The 20,867-nt window shown below is 37.7% G+C and overlaps 1 protein-coding gene and 1 long non-coding RNA gene across 3 annotated transcripts in view; both read right to left on the bottom strand.

The window, feature by feature from the left end:
* Positions 1 to 272: 272 nt before the first annotated feature.
* On the bottom strand, positions 273 to 6,161 carry LOC136830577 (uncharacterized). Its single transcript, XR_010850665.1, has 3 exons — positions 5,933 to 6,161; positions 4,078 to 4,198; positions 273 to 380 (listed from the first exon to the last, which is right to left on the bottom strand). It is a non-coding gene; the product is annotated as an uncharacterized lncRNA (long non-coding RNA).
* A 5,951-nt stretch (positions 6,162 to 12,112) lies between these two features.
* Positions 12,113 to 20,867, bottom strand: part of LOC136830576 (uncharacterized) — a 59,126-nt gene continuing 50,371 nt past the window's right edge. For both annotated transcript variants that reach the window (XM_067090101.1, XM_067090100.1), the window contains exons 6-10: positions 20,181 to 20,253; positions 17,553 to 17,704; positions 15,245 to 15,353; positions 13,994 to 14,102; positions 12,113 to 12,795 (exon numbers count right to left, since the gene is read on the bottom strand). In XM_067090101.1, the coding sequence (XP_066946202.1) occupies positions 12,576 to 12,795; positions 13,994 to 14,102; positions 15,245 to 15,353; positions 17,553 to 17,704; positions 20,181 to 20,253 (663 nt within the window). In that variant the 3' untranslated portion in view covers positions 12,113 to 12,575. The remainder of the gene's footprint in view (positions 12,796 to 13,993; positions 14,103 to 15,244; positions 15,354 to 17,552; positions 17,705 to 20,180; positions 20,254 to 20,867) is intronic.

The following is a 20,867-nucleotide window of genomic DNA, read 5'->3' as shown; positions in this document are numbered from 1 at the left end:
TAAGGACAGTTGTGTCTTATATACCAAACCTCTCAATAACAAGTGCCCACACTAAGAACCTCACCAGTATAGACCAGGACCCCTTACTTGGCAGCAAAATGTTTTGATGCATTTTGATTCCATAAGCTTTCTTCCAAGCCACCTAAATTCCATTTCATACAAGTCTAAGTTAAATGGAAAGCTAAAACTGTTGTATCTCATATACTAGACCTCTCAATAACAAGTGATAACAGCAGGAAACTCACAAGTATTGACCAGGAACCCTTACTTGCCTGCAAATTTGATGCTGTTATTTGTCAAAGAACAAAAGTTTGAAGGAAGGATGACCACTTTTTGGGATGGAAACTGCAAATACTGGCTCAGGATATATGCATATTCACCTGAAAATGACAAAAAAATCATTAGATTGTTATGGATACAACTAAGCTTGATCATGCAATATGCAATAAACTTATTTTGAACGGGCGAGTTGACATTGACTACTAGTGCATATAAGATGTGTACAGTATACATAATACTGTACATCATTTCAGAGAAGAGAATACTGTAGTTTTGTATTTTACTTATATTACAGCCTGAAGTGGCATACAAACAACTGACAAAGAAAAAGGGTTAGTATAAACCGAGTTTGTACTGTCATGTTAGTCAGCTACTTTCTGCAACAGAGCAAAGTTAATCTGAGAATGATTTTACATTCTGATACACTTATTTTCCATCAAAAAATGAGCTCTTCATATATTTCTATGATAGAACTTTCAAACTGAGTTGAAACTCTTCTCTCATGCAACTAGCTAACTGAATGAAGAAAAGAAGCATCTTATTTTTGCTTCAATTCTTGCAAGGTTGATAATCCTTGTTACAGATAACAGTCTTCTGCAACAGCAACCATCAAGCCTTTTCAGTTGCCTGCACAGAAACAAGTTGGTTTTATACTAGTCTCAAAAATATGGGCTCTTCAATAATAGTGTTCGTTGAGTCCAATTATTAAGACGTGGCTATTGAAAAAAAGACTACCCAGCCACATCTGATCTACCAAGCCCTGGAAATTGTGCATCTGGTATTTTCTCCACAGTTTGAAGTTTTTTATTTTATGACACTCAAGTTTTTGGATGAATTTTCCACTTGTGAGGAATGTTTTATGTATATTATGTATAAAAGTACATTTAGATCCTTCTTATGGTGTTCCCTTCCAGAGACTTATTACTGAGACATACAACAGACCTCAAAATGCAAGGACAATCCTGTGATTTTCAAACAGGCTCTTTCTTAGTTTGAAAACAGCCAACACTGTTATAGGTGAATGTTACTGGTAATTTCCATGACTTTGCAATAGTTTGTGGCTATATTCCTTGGTAAATTTAATTTCCTGAAGAAAGCACCCACATTATGAAAAATTCAATTTTACTCAACTCATCAGCCTTGGGTACAAATTCACCACTAGTTTGCACTCTGATTGGAATGCAAGAGATAAATTTGATTGATTTTACAAGCTTTGATCTGGGATGCAACACCATCACTGATTAGGCGTTGCTGTTAATTTCAGTTTCATCAAACTATAGCACAAAAAATTGAAAGGCTTCTTTCTTCAACAATTATAATCAATTGAAGTGTCAATCTATCAGTGGAGAAAGGAACTAAAAACCATACTGTCTATTTTTTTCATCTACAGTACTGGATAGTTGGCAGACTTTAAAATAGGGTTTAGCAGTTTGCAGCCTTAGTGCAGGGCACTTTTCACCTTTCATAAATACACAAGATTCTTGAAAAGAAAAAGATGTTTGTTAGTCTCATTTTGCCATTTCTACAAATCAGTACTTTTCAAAAGCTGTACAAACTTCAAATGGTTATAATTTGTTCTTGAATGTGTGTGTGTGTGTAATTCAAAAGGGGACAAGCACTGGCTGCTATATCATAAAATGCAAAACTAACAACTACCCTTTTCTTGTCAGTGTTATTAACAGAGTCAAAGTCTGTCAAGTAATTTTGAGCTCTTCATTGTGACCTGTCTTCTAGGCGTATTTATAACAGCTTCTCCAGAGTCATATTTGTTCCTTCAAAAATTGACTATTTCTTTCTATACAAAATTTGATCCTCTTCATCTTATCTTTTAGATACTTTAAAAAAGAACATATCTTTTAATTACGATCCTAATTTGCTGGCAAGGTCTCCCCTAACAGATTATATCACTGCAAATCTGGGACATATTCTGCTACTTTGAAATGAGAGAAGTAGATGCATGTCTTGGACATCTTAAACTTTGACAATATCTTAAGGAAAAGACTATAGATGTTGGTAATATAACTTCTTGGAAAAGGGATCTTTTTGGGAGGGGGGCAACCTTGCCCAGCCTCCATAAAGATGGTTTTGAGGCCTTGGAAAATTTGTACATCATATCAAATAATATTCAAATTGGGGTAATTAAAAAGTACTTAACATGCAACACAAGCATCTATGGAACAGGAAAACCAGTCAAAGAAAAATATGTGGACACTGAACATAAGTAAATTTGATTATAAGATAAAAGGAAGTGATGGCACATGATGCTCAAAAGCAGCATTACAGTCTTCGAAGCAGAGTCAACTCTTGGTAACCATATTTAACATCAAATGAAGCAAAAACACACACAACAGAACTACTAACATGCCCACCCATTAATAAAAGAACTGCTGAGACTTCAAAGGCAAGGAATGGGGAAATACCAAGGTTTCACCACAACCTAAATTTCAGATAGTCTTATCCACTCAGCTGCAGGAAGCCCCTTCTGGGGCACTGCCAACTCCACAATTGTACTTTTCTTCTAGTAACCCCTCACTGACTGGCAACCCCATTTTGTCATATTAGTTGAAGATGAGAATAACTAAACAGAAAGTCTGATAATGCACTTGGAAAAGTTGAAGATTAGTGGGTTTGGAGAACCCAAAGCTTGCACCATTAAAATCATGAAGTACTAGGCTCCTTGAAATAAAACACTAAGCATGTGATTTAGTGAAAAAATAACACAGTATTGACTCCTAAAGCCTACAAAATACAAATTTTACTGAGCAGACAAAAAGAGTTTTCTGAATACAGCACAATAATCATTTGGCCTATCAGACTGCATTCACTCACTGAAGACAAGGTTCCCAAAGAGATTGGCATTTAAGGCATGCAGCCTTTTGTTTTTGTACTTCAATTGTTTTGTCTAGTCACTGATGAAATCTTTTTCCATGGTATTTAAAAACATCTCTGTACTGTCAAGCCCTACTTTTTCTCCAGCAGAATGAATGGCTGGGTTAGGCAAGGTCTCTGAGTTGGCCTTTGGGGGCCCAAGGGAACAAGGTTTGTGATAGCTCCTGCATCTACACAGCAAGATTTCAACCACCAAACTCTCACACCACCTGTTGTCCAAGATAGGTCTTATTAACAGTCTTGCTTCAAAACATGCAAAGATCCAAAAGTAACACCTCAACTTTACAGACCTCAACCTATGAGGATTTTGTACTTATCAGATATCATATTTTGATTATTTCTTACTATGCCCCCATTTTGGATGTGATCAATTTGTTAATATATATCTTACATTCAATGTTAAATGTAAAGTACAGGTTAGCCTAGGTTAGGACTTTGTGGAATTACCGTTAAATATAAGATATATACAAAGTGCTCAATTGCAGCCTATCATACAGGGTCTTTGTTAACTTACTGGACTTTGCTACTTATCAGAAAGGCCAGACCCTCAAGTGTCTTAAGGTGAGGTGTTGTAATTCTAAACAGTTTGAAAATTCAAACCAGGAGCAATTTTCTTAAAAACTAAATTGTGTACCATTACAACAATTAAAACATTCCTGGTCCAATCTTCATCTGGGAAAACTTATCACCACTTTTATTGAGGATCCTAAACACCTTAATATTCAAAGCCAAACTTACAAAAGGTTGCATGAAAAAAAATATTACTACACAATGAATTAGAAAACAAAATTTAATTATTTACGTTTATCAACTGTTTCTACATGTCTACCTTTACATAACCCATCAATGTGTTCAAGGCTACACAAGGCTAGTTATGTTGAATTTGCCATCTTGCTTTTATTAACTTACCAACTAGTTATGATGTAGTCCTTCTGTGGAGACTAACATAGCTGATAACAAACATACAGGGGAGTTCTCCAAGACCAATCTAAACAGTTTGTGCCTTGATGTAAACTCCATCATCATCAAACTGAAAGTATATAAAAAATTAAACTTTTATGGGCTTATGACTGAAAGCTCTCACATTACATTTTCAATTTAGTTTTAAAATTATTATATTTTCTAATCAGTGTACTGGTCAAGAGCTACAAAGATTGCTTGTAACTTTGGTAAACTGGTTTGGCAATGCAAAATCCGTCATGCTAAATTAACCATAAAAATTCTTTAAAAAAGTTTTACAGAGTCCCTACTCTACTGGGACCCATATTGGGAACATTAATGTATTCTGGGACTATTTTACGTTGTGAGATTTGTAAAAAGTTATCATATTCCCATTGTTCAGTTTTATTTACAACAATTTTAGTCTGAATATTCTTGGTATTGTTAAAAACTACTATGCAATCTGAACTTGCAAGACAACTTTATCTGCATGAAAGTGGGTTTGCACATTTACAGTTTCTTGCCAAAGAATGACAAATTAGGACAGACACACACACCCTTCTTACTGTTACCATATAACCAGAATGGTTTCTCTAAAATCTAACAAAATTATATATTTATATATCTTCATGAGAGAACTTAGTTCCTCTTGCCTGTGTGCGTGTCTACAAATAAGGAGACTTAGTCCCCAGCTTTCTGGCATAAATGATATATGAGTTTGAAAAGCTGCTAAAAAATATAACTCAAACTATGTGATGGTTCCGTATTACAATACAGTATCAGTTCAGTTACTCAAGTAGATGCCCACAGCAATATGGTTTCATCTACTCTAACAATTCATTGCTTTTGAGTTCAGTCTTGTACCCAATGACTATTCATGATGAAAAGCCTGGAAGCTACCTCATATTGAACTCAGGTTGTCTGTATTTACAGGAGTTTCCAAACCTGTATCCTGTAGACCTACATACTACCCTATTTCCAAGTCCGGTAACTGTTGCTAACAAACCTTGAAATGGAACAATACATTATGAAACAGCTGATGATAGCATCAGCCAAGACTCACTATAAACAACAAATGACTGCAAAGTGCTACTATGAAACAACTAAATTATTCCTGCTAATCAACAGACTGTACTGTACATGTCAACTGGCTCACAGGTCCCACTAATACTCTCAAGAGAAGTTAAACTTGATTATAAAATTTCCTAACACTTTTGACCACATGACATAACACTGCAGGAATTCAAAGTTTCTAGATATGTCACACCAACTTATTCAAGTTTGAAGCAGTGGTTCTTAACCTTTTTATTACCACGTCCCCTCTAACAGTTGGTCCTTCCCTACACGCTGCCCCCGCCCCCTTGCATCTATGAGTAAAATTCCATCCCAGATTAAAAGGAAAAATGTGCTTTTATTCTTTGGGAATGAATTAGTGAGATACTTGACACTGCTTCTTAGTGACTCTTGTTAAGACAATAATGAATATACTAATTTAGAGGATTTTTTATTTTTCCCTATGGCTTGCGGCCCCAGAGGTTAAGAACCACTGGTTTAAAGTATCGGTTACTTAGGCTAGGAACTATGTGGAACTGCAGTTAGCTGTATCTACAAACTATTCTAGGGCAAGCTATAATATAAGGTCTTTGTTACTTAAACAGACTTTTTACTTGTAATACAGCCTCACCCATAGAGCATTTCTTAAGATGAGAGTAATGTGATTAAATAACTTTCATTCCTTTACAAACTCCATTATCACCAAATATTCTGAAATGAGAAAACCCGAAACTTTTCTGGGCTAATGACTGAATTCTTCAACACTTCCTACCTTTTTGCTTTCGAAATTCTTACAGAATCTTGGTCTACAGGAACTTCGCTGCCATGGTCCAATACTCTTTGCAAACTGTAGGTCACTGTAGTGACACACTGCATACTGTACTATGCAGTTCCTTTCACTTTTACCTTTCAGGTAGTGTACATAATCTTCTGTAGCCACCAAAGATTACTCACTTGATGAAACCACTGGGGAGCAGGACTATCTCTTGGCTTACGGTTAGGGCTTTCCTGAAAAAAAAAAAAAGTTTTTAAACATTCTAGTGGCTAAGGACAGAAATCTATGGCATTACCTAATATTTAAATTTCCAAAATTCATACGTCACTCAGCACCTAAACAACTATATATAAATTATGATCAAACTAAGGTCACCAGTATGTTAATCAGTTAAATCAACTGACTTTTATTTTCCTGAAATATCAGTTGAGTCACTGAGATCTTGAATAAGGCATTAAATCCATAGATATAGAGAGATCTATGGTTAAATCTACCACTGTTGTTTCATTCCCACACAGGGGAAACTACAAATTCTACAAGCTAACTGTCTCAAGGCTACATCAACCATATTTCTCACAAAACATATTCATTGATAGTATATGACTTAAGAATAGTCACAATTACACTCTTTGTGTTACCTTACACTGTAACCAGACTGCACGTCCATTAATTAAGCACTGGCAAGTTGATTTGTTGGGGATTGGCTGTTTATGTGGACTCGAATATCTTGTCTGAAGACTGTCCTTGTTCCATTGTCCTCTTAGGAAAAACAAAAAAGACCCAAGAAAATGTGGGTTATCACAAAACCTTTTCTTGATGTTACTAATTTCTATATGATTCTTGTAATTTGCTTTTTTTAAAATTGGAATCCAGACCTCTTATTTAAACCTTTTGTAAGTTCTGCGATTTATTTTTTCCTCTCGTGTTTATTCAAGGCTACCAATGTTCTGTTCCATTCAAGTTTCATTTTCAATCTTTTAAATACTAAAAAAAAAATCATTAAAGCCAAAATACAATCTCAGACTTACAAACAACGTAAAAAACAAGTAACAATTTTGAAACCGAGTCCTGTCAGAGTAGCTTTACGTCCAGTTACTTCCTTATAAAGTTCGTTTACAAGGCTCATTCTAACTTGATAACCACCATTTGACATTTTATTTATTAGTATCGTGTCACATAAATTAAAATACAATTTTGAACCTATGTCATGGTAGAGTAGCTATGCGTCCAGTTACCGTACTTCTTTACAAAGTTCATTTACAAGGCTCATTCTAACTTGATAACCACCATTTGACATTTTATTTATAAGCATCGTGTCACATACATTAAAATACCTTCTATTATCTCACGAAATGTCCACTGGGACAAAGTATTTAGTGACAAAAAGAGGCATGGAGGCTGCACTATCTAGATGTAGGTCTAAAAGGCATTTTTCTATCTAGGTCTGGTAGGCCTATATGCAATGGCTTTAACCAAACTGTCAAAGTGAACATCAAACCACATTTTAACATTTTGTGTCTCTGCCTGATTCTTATCTAATCTGGCAACACTTTCTCATGACTGAACGTATTATATTAAAAAATAACCTACATTTTAATGGTTGCCAGGTGTGAAAAAAACAATTACGCACATTATTCACAGCAGATTCTCTACCATTAAACTATTCTTGCAGACTACACTAGTCATAACTGGGCTCTAAATAATTTATCTACAGCATTCCAAAAAATTACTGTAGAAATTAGTCTGTTGAAAAGCTTGCATGGGCCCCCTTCCAGTCAGTAATAAACAGAAAGGGTTTTTTTTTTCCTTTTAACAAATATGGCAGCTTTCAAAATAACTTTGTCAAATTTTGAAAGTACTAAATTACGTAGGTTGTTCTTGAGTGAAGGCGTAACCAGGTTAAAATATGAAACTTGATAAGTTAAGTATACCTTAGTTTAACCAGACCACTGAGCTGATTAACAGCTCTCCTAGGGCTGGCCCAAAGGATTAGACTTATTTTATGTGGCTAAGAACCAATTGGTTACCTAGCAACAGGACCTACAGCTTATTGTGGAATCCGAACCACATCATAGCGAGAAATGAATTTCTATCACCAGAAATAAATTCCTCTAATTCTTCACAGTGCTAGCCGAGAACGATATCGACCGGTCCAATGAGGAACATGAAACTTGATAAAAATGTAGCTAAAATATGAGCTATAAGTTCAGGAGAAGATGTAATGGAAGTTTCAAACCAAATTTGCTTCGGTTTTTTGTCCTGCATTGCTGTTTACGTACGTACATTTTTACGATGCTTTATTCTTTGTGTTGTTTGTCTTTGTTCTTCTTACATATGAAATGTACGAATGTATATGATAACAATAATAACAATAATAATGTTTCAGGTTTTCTGAACCGATTCTGATAATTCCACAGCCCTGTTTATATGTACCAGGATGGAAAACCTTCATTTTTGAAAGGAAAGGCACCTCAGTGACTTATGTAGAACTTTGGAGCTTTCATTCTTTTGTCAAGGTTAAAAATGATTCATGGTCAGAGTTTATAAAAGAATAAGAACAATTGTTAGATTGCCCTATAGGGGAGTTGTACTGCTAGTGCACCTCATGCAGTGCACTGTAGGCATTACTTGAGGTTCTAGCTGCAACCTCTTATATTCCTTTTACTGTACCTCCATTTATATTCTCTTTCTTCCTTCTTACTTACTCTTCACCCCTCCTAGCAACTGATTCACAGCGCAACTGCGAGGTTTTCCTCCTGTTACACCTTTCAAAACTTTTTACTCTCAATTTCCTTTTCAGCACTGAATGAGCTCATAGGTCCCAGTGCTTGGCCTTTGGCCTAAATTCTGTATTCTATTCTATTCTAATACTTAGTTAGGAAACAAACTTCTACCTCAGAGGATCAAACTCAGGACCCCTCGAGCGAGGGACGAATGTGCTACCCAGCAGATCACAAGGGTCAGAAAACTTCCACAACACTTGTGAAATATACATCGCTTTTCCCAACCTATTGTTCTCCATTCTCGCCACATGACCACAACACCTTGAAACACCTGTTTACCACTTCTGCATGTCTTCACACTCCTCCCCTTTCAAAGCCCTTCATTAGGTGAGTTGGTAGAGCTTCGGACTGTCACTCGATGGGCCGGAGTTCAATTCCCCCGGCCAGCTGATGAAGAGTTAGAGGAATTTATTTCTGGTGATAGAAATTCATTTCTTGCTATAAAGTGGTTCGGATTCCACAATAAGCTGTAGGTCCCATTGCTAAGTAACCAATTGGTTCTTAGCCACGTAAAATAAGTCTAATCCTTCGGGCCAGCCCTAGGAGAGCTGTTAATCAGCTCAGTGGTCTGGTTAAAACTAAGGTATACTTACTTTACTCCCCTTTCAATCTTTTCAGGACGTGCACTATGCAAAGAGTGCATCTCAGCATTTACAACCTCATTTTTCTTTCATCCACACTTCACATACATAAAGGAGAGTTGGCTCAACATCCACTTCATAATTCCCATCTTAGCTCCATCAGACATTTCAAGACTCTTCCTAATCCAATACCCTGTTACCTTCCTCGTTTCAGCTACTCCCAAATACCTGTATGAATCAAATACTTCCATCTTTCCACCATTGATAATAATGTTCTTTACTCATCCTTATAATGATTTTCATTTTATGAAGTTGGAATTCTCATCAGTTTTCTCAAGGCTTTGATTGTAGGTCAGCAGTGAACAGCAGAGAAAATCCCAAAGAGGACATGTATACACAAAACTTATGGTCAGTGCACAAGCTGCTCTTCACCCACTTTAGACCTGGGTAAGCAAGACAATGGCAACTGATGACTTAGTAAGTAGGATAATTCACTCCCCAACCCTGCCATCCCTAGCTCACAGGGACAGGAAGGTTCTGTGTCAGAGAAAATCTGGTAGATCCGAGTACAATTTGAAGGCCACCTCTCTCAGCTACTTCCTTATCTGTAATCGTGTGTTCGCTACAATGCCAGCCTAAGATTTTCTTCTATCATCTTATCTCTTTGCAACTCCATTTATAATATATCTTAAAAAGGGCTCCCAGCCATGGACGAGAACACTCTGTAGTCCCATCTTTTCAAAATTTCCTCCATCTTCTGTTCAAAAATCAATGCCTTCTTTCTGTACACAGTAGTACAGGTCTTACACAAAGGTTAATTTTTCACCCTGTCTACCAATGAGATAATCTTTTTTTTTTTTTACCAAACCCAGCAATAACTTTCTACTTTATCCATTCTTTTGCCACTCTGTCTTGCTGCTCTCTCAACCCCAGAATCGCAATTCAGTATCAAAACAAAGTAACATAAAACTTCTGACAACTCCATCAAACAAATAATCCTCATTGTGAGCTCTTGTCATGCATGTTTGGCATCAGAAATCCTTTACTCCACTAAAACTTTGTAATTCTGAACTGGGCATATATACCGTGATGCTATCTGTGACGGTGAGTCCACGACACTGCACCCATCTCTACATACCTCAGACCCATAGCATCCACAGACCACTTTCAAGACTACTTTCTCTGATGCATCATTCCCTGTTACCATAAATATGGCTTTTTCATGTGGATTTGTAATCTTTTCCGTTTCTCAAGCATTTGCATGACTTCCTCTGACTCTGCTGTTGCAAGCAGGTTATGTACATGCAACAGATTTCAGGGACTCCACATTTCTCCACTCCTCTGAAACTTCCTTCATTAATCTGAAATTCTGACATACCTGCTGCATTCTTCACTCTAGATCTTGTGGCATTACACTGTACCATCAGTTTCTTATTGAGTTTTTCTGATTCTGACTCTAACACCGACCTAACTGCTCAGCTTGGCTTTATGTTGAATATCTTCTCAAGATGTACAAAGATATAAAGTTTTCCTTCCCCTTTTTAACAGCACCTCATCAGCATTTTGCCTCATTCTAGATGAAAACCTGTGCTTTATTTTCCTGGCAAGAGGTCGAATGGAATTTTTGATCTTACGATTATTTTTCTTATCCTTTCTTCTACCGTCTCCTCCCATACATTCGTGTGGTTCTCTGCCCATCTTATTGCTATGCAGTTTCAACACTATACAGTGTCCTCCTGTATACAGTAAACCTCCAATATTCGCGGTCTCACTATTCGCGGACTCACGTATTCGCGGGTTTCTCTGTGGAACGTATCTACCCATTATTCGCGGAAAATTCGCCCATTCATGGTATTTTTCACTGAGAAATATTCACTAATTACTGTATTTTCAAATCACTTTCATGACTAAATGCACTTTTTTGTGATGAAACTATTAAAATACTCAGGTATAAGCATTTTTAGAGGGCGTTTTGTGTTTAAACTATCAAAATAGGCAGTTCTAGGTGTTTTTAGAGGGGTTCTAGGTATTCGTGGATTTTAGCTATTCGAGGGGGCTGTGGTAGGACTACGCATCCCCCCCGAATACGGAGGTTTACTGTATTATCCATAATAATAATCCCCATCACTCTGGTCCTACTTCTTTTGTGACAATTCCATACAGTCTTGTCAACTCTTCAATAAATGGGTCTCAGGAGGCTTTTGTTAGAGCGTTCTTTATTGCTCATGTTCCTGGGATCTTACCCATTTTTCATATCCCTATGGGATTTCTAAACCTCTTCAGATGCATATTCACGTACGTACCTGTGTCGAGACTCAGAATTCTGTACAAACTGTTACTATACCTCCACGATCAGTATCTCTCCAACCACTTTCCCTTGAGGAGGTCTTTTATTCCTTACACCATTGGACTGTGGAACAGTCTCCCTGAGGATGTTGTGAAATTAGAACCTCAGAAGTTCAAGACAAGAAGCAAGGCATTACTGCCTAAAACGATTCTCCTTGCACTTTAACAATGAATTATGTTTTTATCTATTTATTTATTTGTTAATTGTTTTCCTGATAACTGACCTCTTTCTGTCTTTCATACTACCCTCTGTTATTTCTTACAAATGAACACCATATTCTTTGGAAGCTTGAATTTCAGGTCAATGGCCCAATGGGTTTGTTCCATGTCAATACGGTTCATCTTCTGAATAATAATAATAATAATAATAATAATAATAATAATAATAATAATAACAACAACTTTAGGACTAAAAACAGGTTTTAAAAGGATGAGCTAATGGGAATAGCCATCAAAACAACCACATAAGTTCAGTAAATGATTAGTCAGCTATTAGAATACATCAGAATGGTTATTACAGCATTGAGAAACAGATGTTGTAAATTCTAAAGAAATGGAAAAGGCTCAGATTTTGATGTAACGGCTTACGGGCTAAGATCACAGAATGTACATTCTACAAGGTCATGTCCTCTAAAACCTTCAGAGACTATAAAATCATGCCCCTTGTACTCTGTACTATGATGTCCTTGGCCGTACACAAGATCACCTGTCTAAAAGCTCACGTCTTTTATAGCTCATTAGATTACATTCTCTATGGCCTATAAGATCATGTCCTAGATCTACAGCTTGTAAAATTGTGTTTGCTACAGCCCGTAAGATCAAACGCCCCCTATACTGCAAGATGTCCTCGTGGCCTATAAGATCACAGCCCCTGTAGCCTATAGGATCACTTCCTTTGTAGCCAATACAAAAAAGAAAATTCTGTGCAGCCTATGCAGCCTTTACGAGCTTGCACAAAGCACTCTTCTTCAAACTGCAGTTCTCGTCACTGAGAAAGTAGAACCTCTTGTACGTCATGGCAACACAGCTGCCGTAAGGATTGCTCACCCACGGAGCCTGGAAATAGTTGTAGCAGACCCCGTCATTCGCGTCGACTTTGACGCTGCGGTGTTCCCAATTGAGCTCTCGTGGGTAGCAGGTCGAATCATGCCTGTTGACAGCGAGAGATTGTTGCCATTAGCGTAACTGGTAAACCTGGGGCAGAGTCACACTGTCTGATACCTCTGGGCACCTGGCATCAAGTGCCCAATATGTTCTCTGTCAGTGACCAAACTACAGTCACTCACATGTTGATTAAGGCAGTGTCATACACATCAAGACATACGCAGTTTCAATTCTGACCTTAATACCAGCTACTTAGTGCCTAATGATACCAGATTACACTCTATTCAGCTTTGAGGAGTAAAATAAATGGAACGTAAATAGGAGAAGGTGTAGCAAATTTGATGCCTAGATGCTGATGTGACTTTGTTGCTTCAGCGTAACTTGTGACCTCATACGAATACTTAAACGCAATTACTGGAAGGCTGCACACTACATCCTATTCCTCTGCACAGGCTCTCTTTCTTTACTCTTTATTTGGTTTCTTAGTCTTATCACGTTCAGCTGTCCTCTGTATTTTTGTCTTCCAATTTTCACCTGCCATTTAAAAAAAAAAATCCTTTCCAACTAGGCCTGTGATACTCCAGAAGTGTGACTAAGCAGTTGAATGAACCTATTATGTAATTAATAACTTACCCCTTGTTCTAGAAGTTAAACTGCAATGGTAGAAAATTACTGCTTTGTTTTAAAATAGGCTATAACCCTGGATGAAACCAAAATGTAATCAGCAGAGTTGTCTTTGACACCTTGCTGTTAATGTTTTACGCTGGTGAGCCTGCAGATAATGGCTGTGCAATTAGTCTTAAATACTATACCGTACAGATAAAATTGACAAATGAATAAAGATTCAATTAACCAAAGGGGCATAGCTCTTCTTCCAGTAACATCACAACTTCTCTTGAATTTACGAGCACACATATCTACAAAAACACCCTGTTTTCTATTCCATTCACACGCAACAAATCTACAGTACTTTGATCTGAAACTATAATGGGAAATCTTACTGCAGCAAAACTGGTTAAAGCTGCCAGCGACTCCTACGTGAAGTTTAATGTCTACCAAATCTCTGGGGACACACATACCAGGCATCTTGCTGCCAGAAAGGTAATGTTAGGTTAGGCTACATTAGGTTAGGTTCAGCTTGTCCAGTTGGCTACATAGTAAGGTTCCTGCGGCACAGTCATTCCGTCTCCTCCTTTCTAATGATCGTCTATTCATGCAGTCAGTCTGAAGCTTGAAAAACTTACCTGAGAGCCCAGTGGTAGGTGTTGAGCTCCATGGGTCGATCGTCAATCCACCTCCATCCGTTGGTGTTGTTGTAGAAGTTCCCACCAATCCAGAAGTCAGAGGAAATGGCTGGAAAGTAAACAAAATATCTTCTTAAATGGCAGATCAGATGTGATTGTTTTCATTAGATCTCATTCTTTTAAAGTCTGCTACACTTCATTCAACTGTAAAAAAAAAACACTCGCTTATAAAACGAAGGGCATAAATGCCCACAGAAAAAAACATCTGCAGTATTTCACATCATCTTTTCATCCACCAAGTAGCTATGACAAAGAGTTTTTCTTTTATCACTAAGTCCCTATTACATTACCAATACTTTTGTTTGCAGTGTTCGTCATTTATTCCCAATTTTCAATTTTTCCCTGGAGTACAAGCAAGCAGAGAAGATTTTAATATATACTCTTTGACTGCAATGATTTAAATGTTTTGTTTTTGGTACTGGAGCACATAATAATTCATTGCAACCACACTGTAACTACCATGGTACACAGAAAACCATCAAATGGTCTCTGCCAGTCTGATGACTGTGCATGGGGTACACTAATTCCATCCCAAAAGTAGTGACACTGATCCCACCTCTTCAAGACTGGTGAAGACTTCAGAGTCATAAAATGAGGAAGTTAAACTCATTTGCTCACCCATATCAGTATTGTAATCCCATTACCATTCAAATTCTTCTTATCAAAGAAGACAAGAGATTATCAACTTGCCAAGCAAGATTCCATAGCCCATGTGTGAAAAGGAACTGATTAAATTATTCATTGGTTTCTGCAACCTGGGGTGGTGTAGCAATTACAATCGACAACACCAGGTGAACGAACGTAGAAGAGATAAAGAGTCAGACAAAATGCACATATGACAAACAACAAAAAATAATCAGTATGCTATTATCTGCTAGCCCACATAAAAATATGACTTACTGAAATTATTTAAATCTGAATGCTAATATGCAGGACAAGAAAGGCAGCACTGGTCTTGGTGACAATGTTGTGGCTGAGACCAAGGGTTGGGAGCATTAGTGATAAGACATGAAAAGAATTATCAGAGCTTTTGCTCACTAATTCGATTCCTGGACCAGTTCATTTGCTACCGAGTTACTGGGTCATGAGTCTTGTCTCTAAGCCAGTGTTTGAACGAAAAGAGTGGGCATCATCGCCTCTGTTACTGAAAGCATTTCTAAGGAGAAAATACCAAAAACAAAATTATCTTACGTTGCTCTCTCATGTGGCGGCCGAGGATGTCCAATTCTTCTTTCTTCTCTGGCACAAAGAGTTGGCCTCCAATCACACCGCAGAATTGTTTGGCTTCGCCCCAGGTCATCTGTTGGACAGGAAGCAGGGACATTAGACTTGACATTATTCAAGATCGCATACAAGAAGGTGCAGTGTAAGCACTGCATGATACAGTTAATAATATGCAGTACAGTATCTGGATATTTGATCATACAGAAGACATGGTCAATTGTTGGTATACAGTCAACACACTGTTGATGAATAAAATTGTAATTAAAGGCTCCTTTTGTCTTATACCATGCAAATTAGTGGTCACAATGAGTATTAATGATAATTATAATAACAATCCTATTTCTTTTAATGAAAAACAGTAATATGGTGAATATTACACAACCAGGCAGTCCCTGGGCTACAGTGGTCTCGGGTTACGGCATTCCGACTTAACGGTGCTTGGCTCATGGCACCGTTAACCTGTTTTTCTGGCGCTGTAACCTGGTTTACAGTGCCGTAACCCGTTTTATGGCGCCGTAACCCAGTTTATGGCACCGTAACCTGGTTTACGGTGCCATAACCTGGTTTACAAGCTGCAACCTAGTTTATCGAGCTGTAACCTGGTTTACGGTGCCGTAACCTGGTTTACGGTGCCGTAACCTGGTTTACGGCACCGTAACCCGGTTTATGGCGCCATAATCGAATTTACAGCACCTTAACACGGTTTACAGCACCGTAACCTGGTTTTATGGCGCCATAAGCACCATTAGAATGTTCCAGTTTACAGTGTTTTTCAGGTTATGGCGCGCCGCCGGGAACAGAACCCCCGCCATAACCCAGTGACTGCCTGTACATGTATATGAATGAGGACACATTTTCGTCTTTCTAAACTATAACAGACAGCTTTGATATTGCAAATTTTAAGCTGGCACTGTGCAAAGAAGGATCCCAGCTCATATGAGCACAATCCCAAAAGAAGCCTTTATCAAACTTAAAATGACAAAAAGGGGAAAAAAGATTCATTTTGCATTTCTGCTGTACCTAAAGAGACCCAGGCATTGCAATGGTACTGTACTGATTATAAAGGCAAGGAACTTTAGGAATTTAATTTATAACATTCCTGTACTTACCAGCAACATTACTGTCAAATAACTATTTTTTTGTTTTCCCATTGTTGATGTGATGAATTTTTAGATAAATCTATTACATTGACTGTTAAAATGTAAAGGACAGGTTAGTTTAGGGACGGCACTCTGTGGAATTGCTATTAGTGTAACATATCTAGAAAAAATTCAAGTGCAGGCTATAACACAACATCTCTGTTACTTAAGACTTCATTATTGATCAGAAAGCCAGACCCCAGTGTGTCTGTTGAGTTGAGGTGCTACTGCTATTTTCAAGTTAGAATCACAGACGCTTGAACTCACAGTTTCAAAACCAAAGGAACCTCGTAAAACAATGCTAAATGTGACCTGTAGTTACATGCATTGGAACTTGCAACCTAAAAGTAGTTGCTAAATTTGATCTATGATCACAGGATCTGGAACTACACCAAGAAACTGTCCACAATACTGATGAAGTCAGTGACATGAAAATTCAAGACTGGAAAAAAAAACATGAAAATAGAGTTATTTTCTAAATGTCACTTAAGGTCACAGGTGCCGGAATTCAAAAGTCAAACAGCAAAGAATTAGCTCAATAAGACTTACTAAATTCAAACTAGGAACACAGGTATAGTATAAGCAAGACCCTCCAGATTTACAGTTTAGTGACAGGGAAATTTGGGACACTGAATATACTGTACAAAAAAAAATTACTGAAATATTTGATGAATGCATGCCACAGTCACTAGTAAAGGAACTTGGAAATTTTTAAAAAATTGCTGAAAATGACGTGGTAATTCAAAATAAGGTCACAGAGTTGGAAAAGTGGAAATTTAGAATGTTAAAATCGTATAAAAACTATTCAAGATCTCTGCTACCTGTTACAGGGAACTGTTGCTCTCAAGAACCGGAACTTCAGCGCCTAATAACCCTAAGCCTTTACGTAAATTATGACAACAAGTAGCAGTAGGACAAACCATTGCATATGGTGACATGAAAATCTGTAACTTCAAAACTGCATAATAAGATATTTGCTAAATATTTGATGAATGTAAGATACAGTCAAAAAACATGAAAGTACTGTAACTAAAAGCTCTTGCGAAGCTATAGACTAGATCCAGTGATCTGGAACTTTAAAATTTCAAGTACAGACACAAAACATTAAAGTAAATGATTGATGAGTGAATACATACGTTTCCAATGAAGAAGATGGAGACGCACATATCCCCAACTTTCGTGTACAGATTAGGGCAATCATCGTGTTTGATGGTGTGAGGGACCAAGTAATCAAAGTCGGTTCCTGACACAAGAGTGTCGTTGAGGTTCTCGGTGATGACTTCGCCACCTGCAAAGCAGAATCAGTTCAGCGAAGTTAGGGAAACACACAGCAGGGTTTCGAAGTCTTCTTCTGTACCAAACCCTGCACCGTATAGCCAACGACAGCGACAAAACAGCAAATTTTAAAATTCATTTGTATTTTCCCTAACGAATAAATCTTCCTTCTTTATGTTAAGTTTATCCCAATGTGAAGAACTTCAGGTGTGTATTTTAGGAATGCATAGCACATTTTGAAAGTAGTTTGTATTTTTCATAACAAACAAACCTTCCTCCTTTATGTTAAACTTGTCCTAACGTACAGAACTTTAGGTTTATATTCTAGGAGCACATAGTACATTTTGAAAGTAGTTTGTATTTTTCCTAACATACAAACCTGAAGTTCTTTACATCACGATAAGCTTAATGTAAAGAAGAAATGTTTGTACTCGTATTTGTGTAGCAACAAACTTAAGCTTTTTTGCAATTGTGTAACTTTACAAGGATAAAGGCTATCTGGTGTAAAGTTTGGCTAATATACAGCAGAGAGAGAGAGAGTCTACTCTGCCTTAGGACTATACTGGCTGTTCACAGAAGTACAGCTCATGCTGGCATAAGGCCAAGGTGTGTTCTAACAACAGCAGCAGCACTTATGACTTAGCTCTGAAAGTTGAATTCGAACATCCTTAGTCCCAAGAACTTTTTCCGAACACCCAGCAATTTGCAACTCACAATTCTGTCAGTCAGGAATTTGCCTATGTTAATTAACTAAGTAACCAAGAGTTCACATGTTATAAAAATACCTCCACACCTATCAGAGTAGAACATTGCAGAAAACCTTTCAATTTTCAGAGCAATGGTTCATCTTGCAACAAAAATCTATGGTGGTGGGAGGTTGCATTAACTAATGGGCTCAAATGTATTGCAATTTCTTTTCTTTTGTGTTTGCGTTTGTCTGGCTATAGCAGAGGAATCCACTCAGCTGAATGAGAGGAAGATGTAGAGAAGGGGCTTGCCTTCAAGGCAGAAAAAAAGGAACATATTTAACTACATGTTATGGAGTATATAAAAAATTGTTTTTCAGTTGACAGCACAGAGTTCTTCTAAGAGTTTATTGGCCTGAAGCAACACATCCTGACATCCTTCATCAGTCTGATGCAATTACTGGTAGCAAAACTGAAGTTGCACATGCTCTATATAACATTTTCATAATAACATTTATTACTTGGATACTCATCTACTGTGGAAGATAGCTTATATCTCTGCACTGATACACAGTATATTGTATATTATATCATAAAGGGATCTTTAACAGTAGGTAAGATGCGTCCAAAATTGTATAAATCTATGGAATACAATTTATCATTTGGATACTTACCTACTGTCAAAGATACCTTTATGATATAAAGGTGTGTTCCTATGCAGTACAATACATTGCCTATTGGCAAGGAGATAGAAGCTTCTCTAACAGTAGGTAATATTCATCCCAAGTAAAAGGCTCTTTCCCCTAAACATGCACAGCTCTCAAGGTTACCCCTTTGTGTCTAAGAACTCAAAGAATTCATGTGAATGGTGCAGAATTTTACTCTACCTTGCATTTTCAAAGATCAATTCAGTCATTATTAATCTTTCTCTTTGCATGTGCAGTACTTTCTCCAGAACAATGACTTTCTTTTTTCTAAAATTCCTTGCTCAGATTAAGCACCAAGCTTTCAGCAACTTGCACTACTCTGGCTTTCTAATTCTTTTTCAGATTCAACCTCTTAGTTTGCCTAAAACACAATGACTTATTTGTCCTGCAAGTCCACTTCAAACAATCTCTTTTTCCTATATATTTAGATATATTCATAAAATGTGTGTGTTTGTTGGTGTAATATATATATATATTCACCTCCACCATAAGAGAAGGTACCCCACAGTGAAGTCAAGAGAAAATGTCATTGATGTACTTATCCTTTAACTGCTATATCACAGACAAGTTCCAAGTGCCAAAAACTTCCATAACAGCAGCTCCTGTCAACGCCCAAATAGAAGGCTCATCAACAGCACGTCAACCCTGTGCAACACTGCACAGCTCACCTCTATATCATCAATAGGCTCTCAAGTTTCCTAGATATTTAGGTGTTTCCATTCCAACTCCTCTTCCACACCATCTGATTCACACATTCTTGATGTTTCCCTTCCTTATTCCCTAGACTTCAGGCATGTAACCAATTCTTTCACCTGTGTCAATCTTTCACCTGTGTCAATCTTCCTACTTAATCTTAGCTGCATCTACAGTCCTCACCGACGTATACCATGCAAAACATCTTCCCTCAACAGTTTCTTCCTTTTTCTTGCCATGCATTCAACATCCACTGTTCACTTCCATAAAGGAGAGTTGGCTCAACAAAACCTCCACACATGCTTGCTTCCAGGGACTCTCCCCTCCCTTCCCTTTCAAACCCTCAGCAGAGCTCCTGCCACCTTCCTTATTTTGCCTCAGAGCAACACAGAAAAATCCTCACCATCTTGGAACTCGCTCCGGTCTCTTGGCAGAATGATGTCGTTTAAATTCTGCAGCTTCCCATGTGAGAGCATCTGGAAGTAATTCAAGAGTATCAGACATCAAAAACAGGAGTGGAAAGATGGCGAAAGAACTGGAGACGTTGAGGAAGGAGGTTATCAGAATCTTAACACCCTCTGTGCTAGATTTGGATGGGTTACTGATGCTGAAGAATAGGAAGAGGTAAGCAAGAATTAAATAACCAGAGAGAGAGAGAGAGAGAGAGAGAGAGAGAGAGAGAGAGAATTTAGGCCAGAGGCCAAGTGCTGGGACCTACAAGGTCAGAAAGGGAAATTGACAGTTAGAAGGTTTGAAAGGTGTAACAGGAGGAAGACCACGCACTATGAAACAATTGTTAGAGGGTGTGGAAAGTAAGAAGGAAGAATGAGAATATGAAGGGAGATAGAGTGGAAGGAATGAAAGAGGTTGTGGTTAGGGGCTGAAGGGATGCAGCAAAGGCCCTTAAGTAATGCCTACGGTGCACCGTATGAGGTGCACTGACGGCACTAACCTCCTACGGGTCCAGTGTTAACTGCAATTCAAAATTAATGTTAAATTTAATCTAACATTCAATTACCATCAGGTTAGATATTAGCTTTTCAAGTTAACTTTCACTCGCTCTGCTTCATTAGCCTTTCATTTGAAAAGG

The sequence above is a fragment of the Macrobrachium rosenbergii genome, chromosome 47 (assembly GCF_040412425.1).
Source record: "Macrobrachium rosenbergii isolate ZJJX-2024 chromosome 47, ASM4041242v1, whole genome shotgun sequence".
Classification (NCBI taxonomy): domain Eukaryota; kingdom Metazoa; phylum Arthropoda; class Malacostraca; order Decapoda; family Palaemonidae; genus Macrobrachium; species Macrobrachium rosenbergii.
This window is presented reverse-complemented; position numbering and strand designations above follow the sequence as displayed.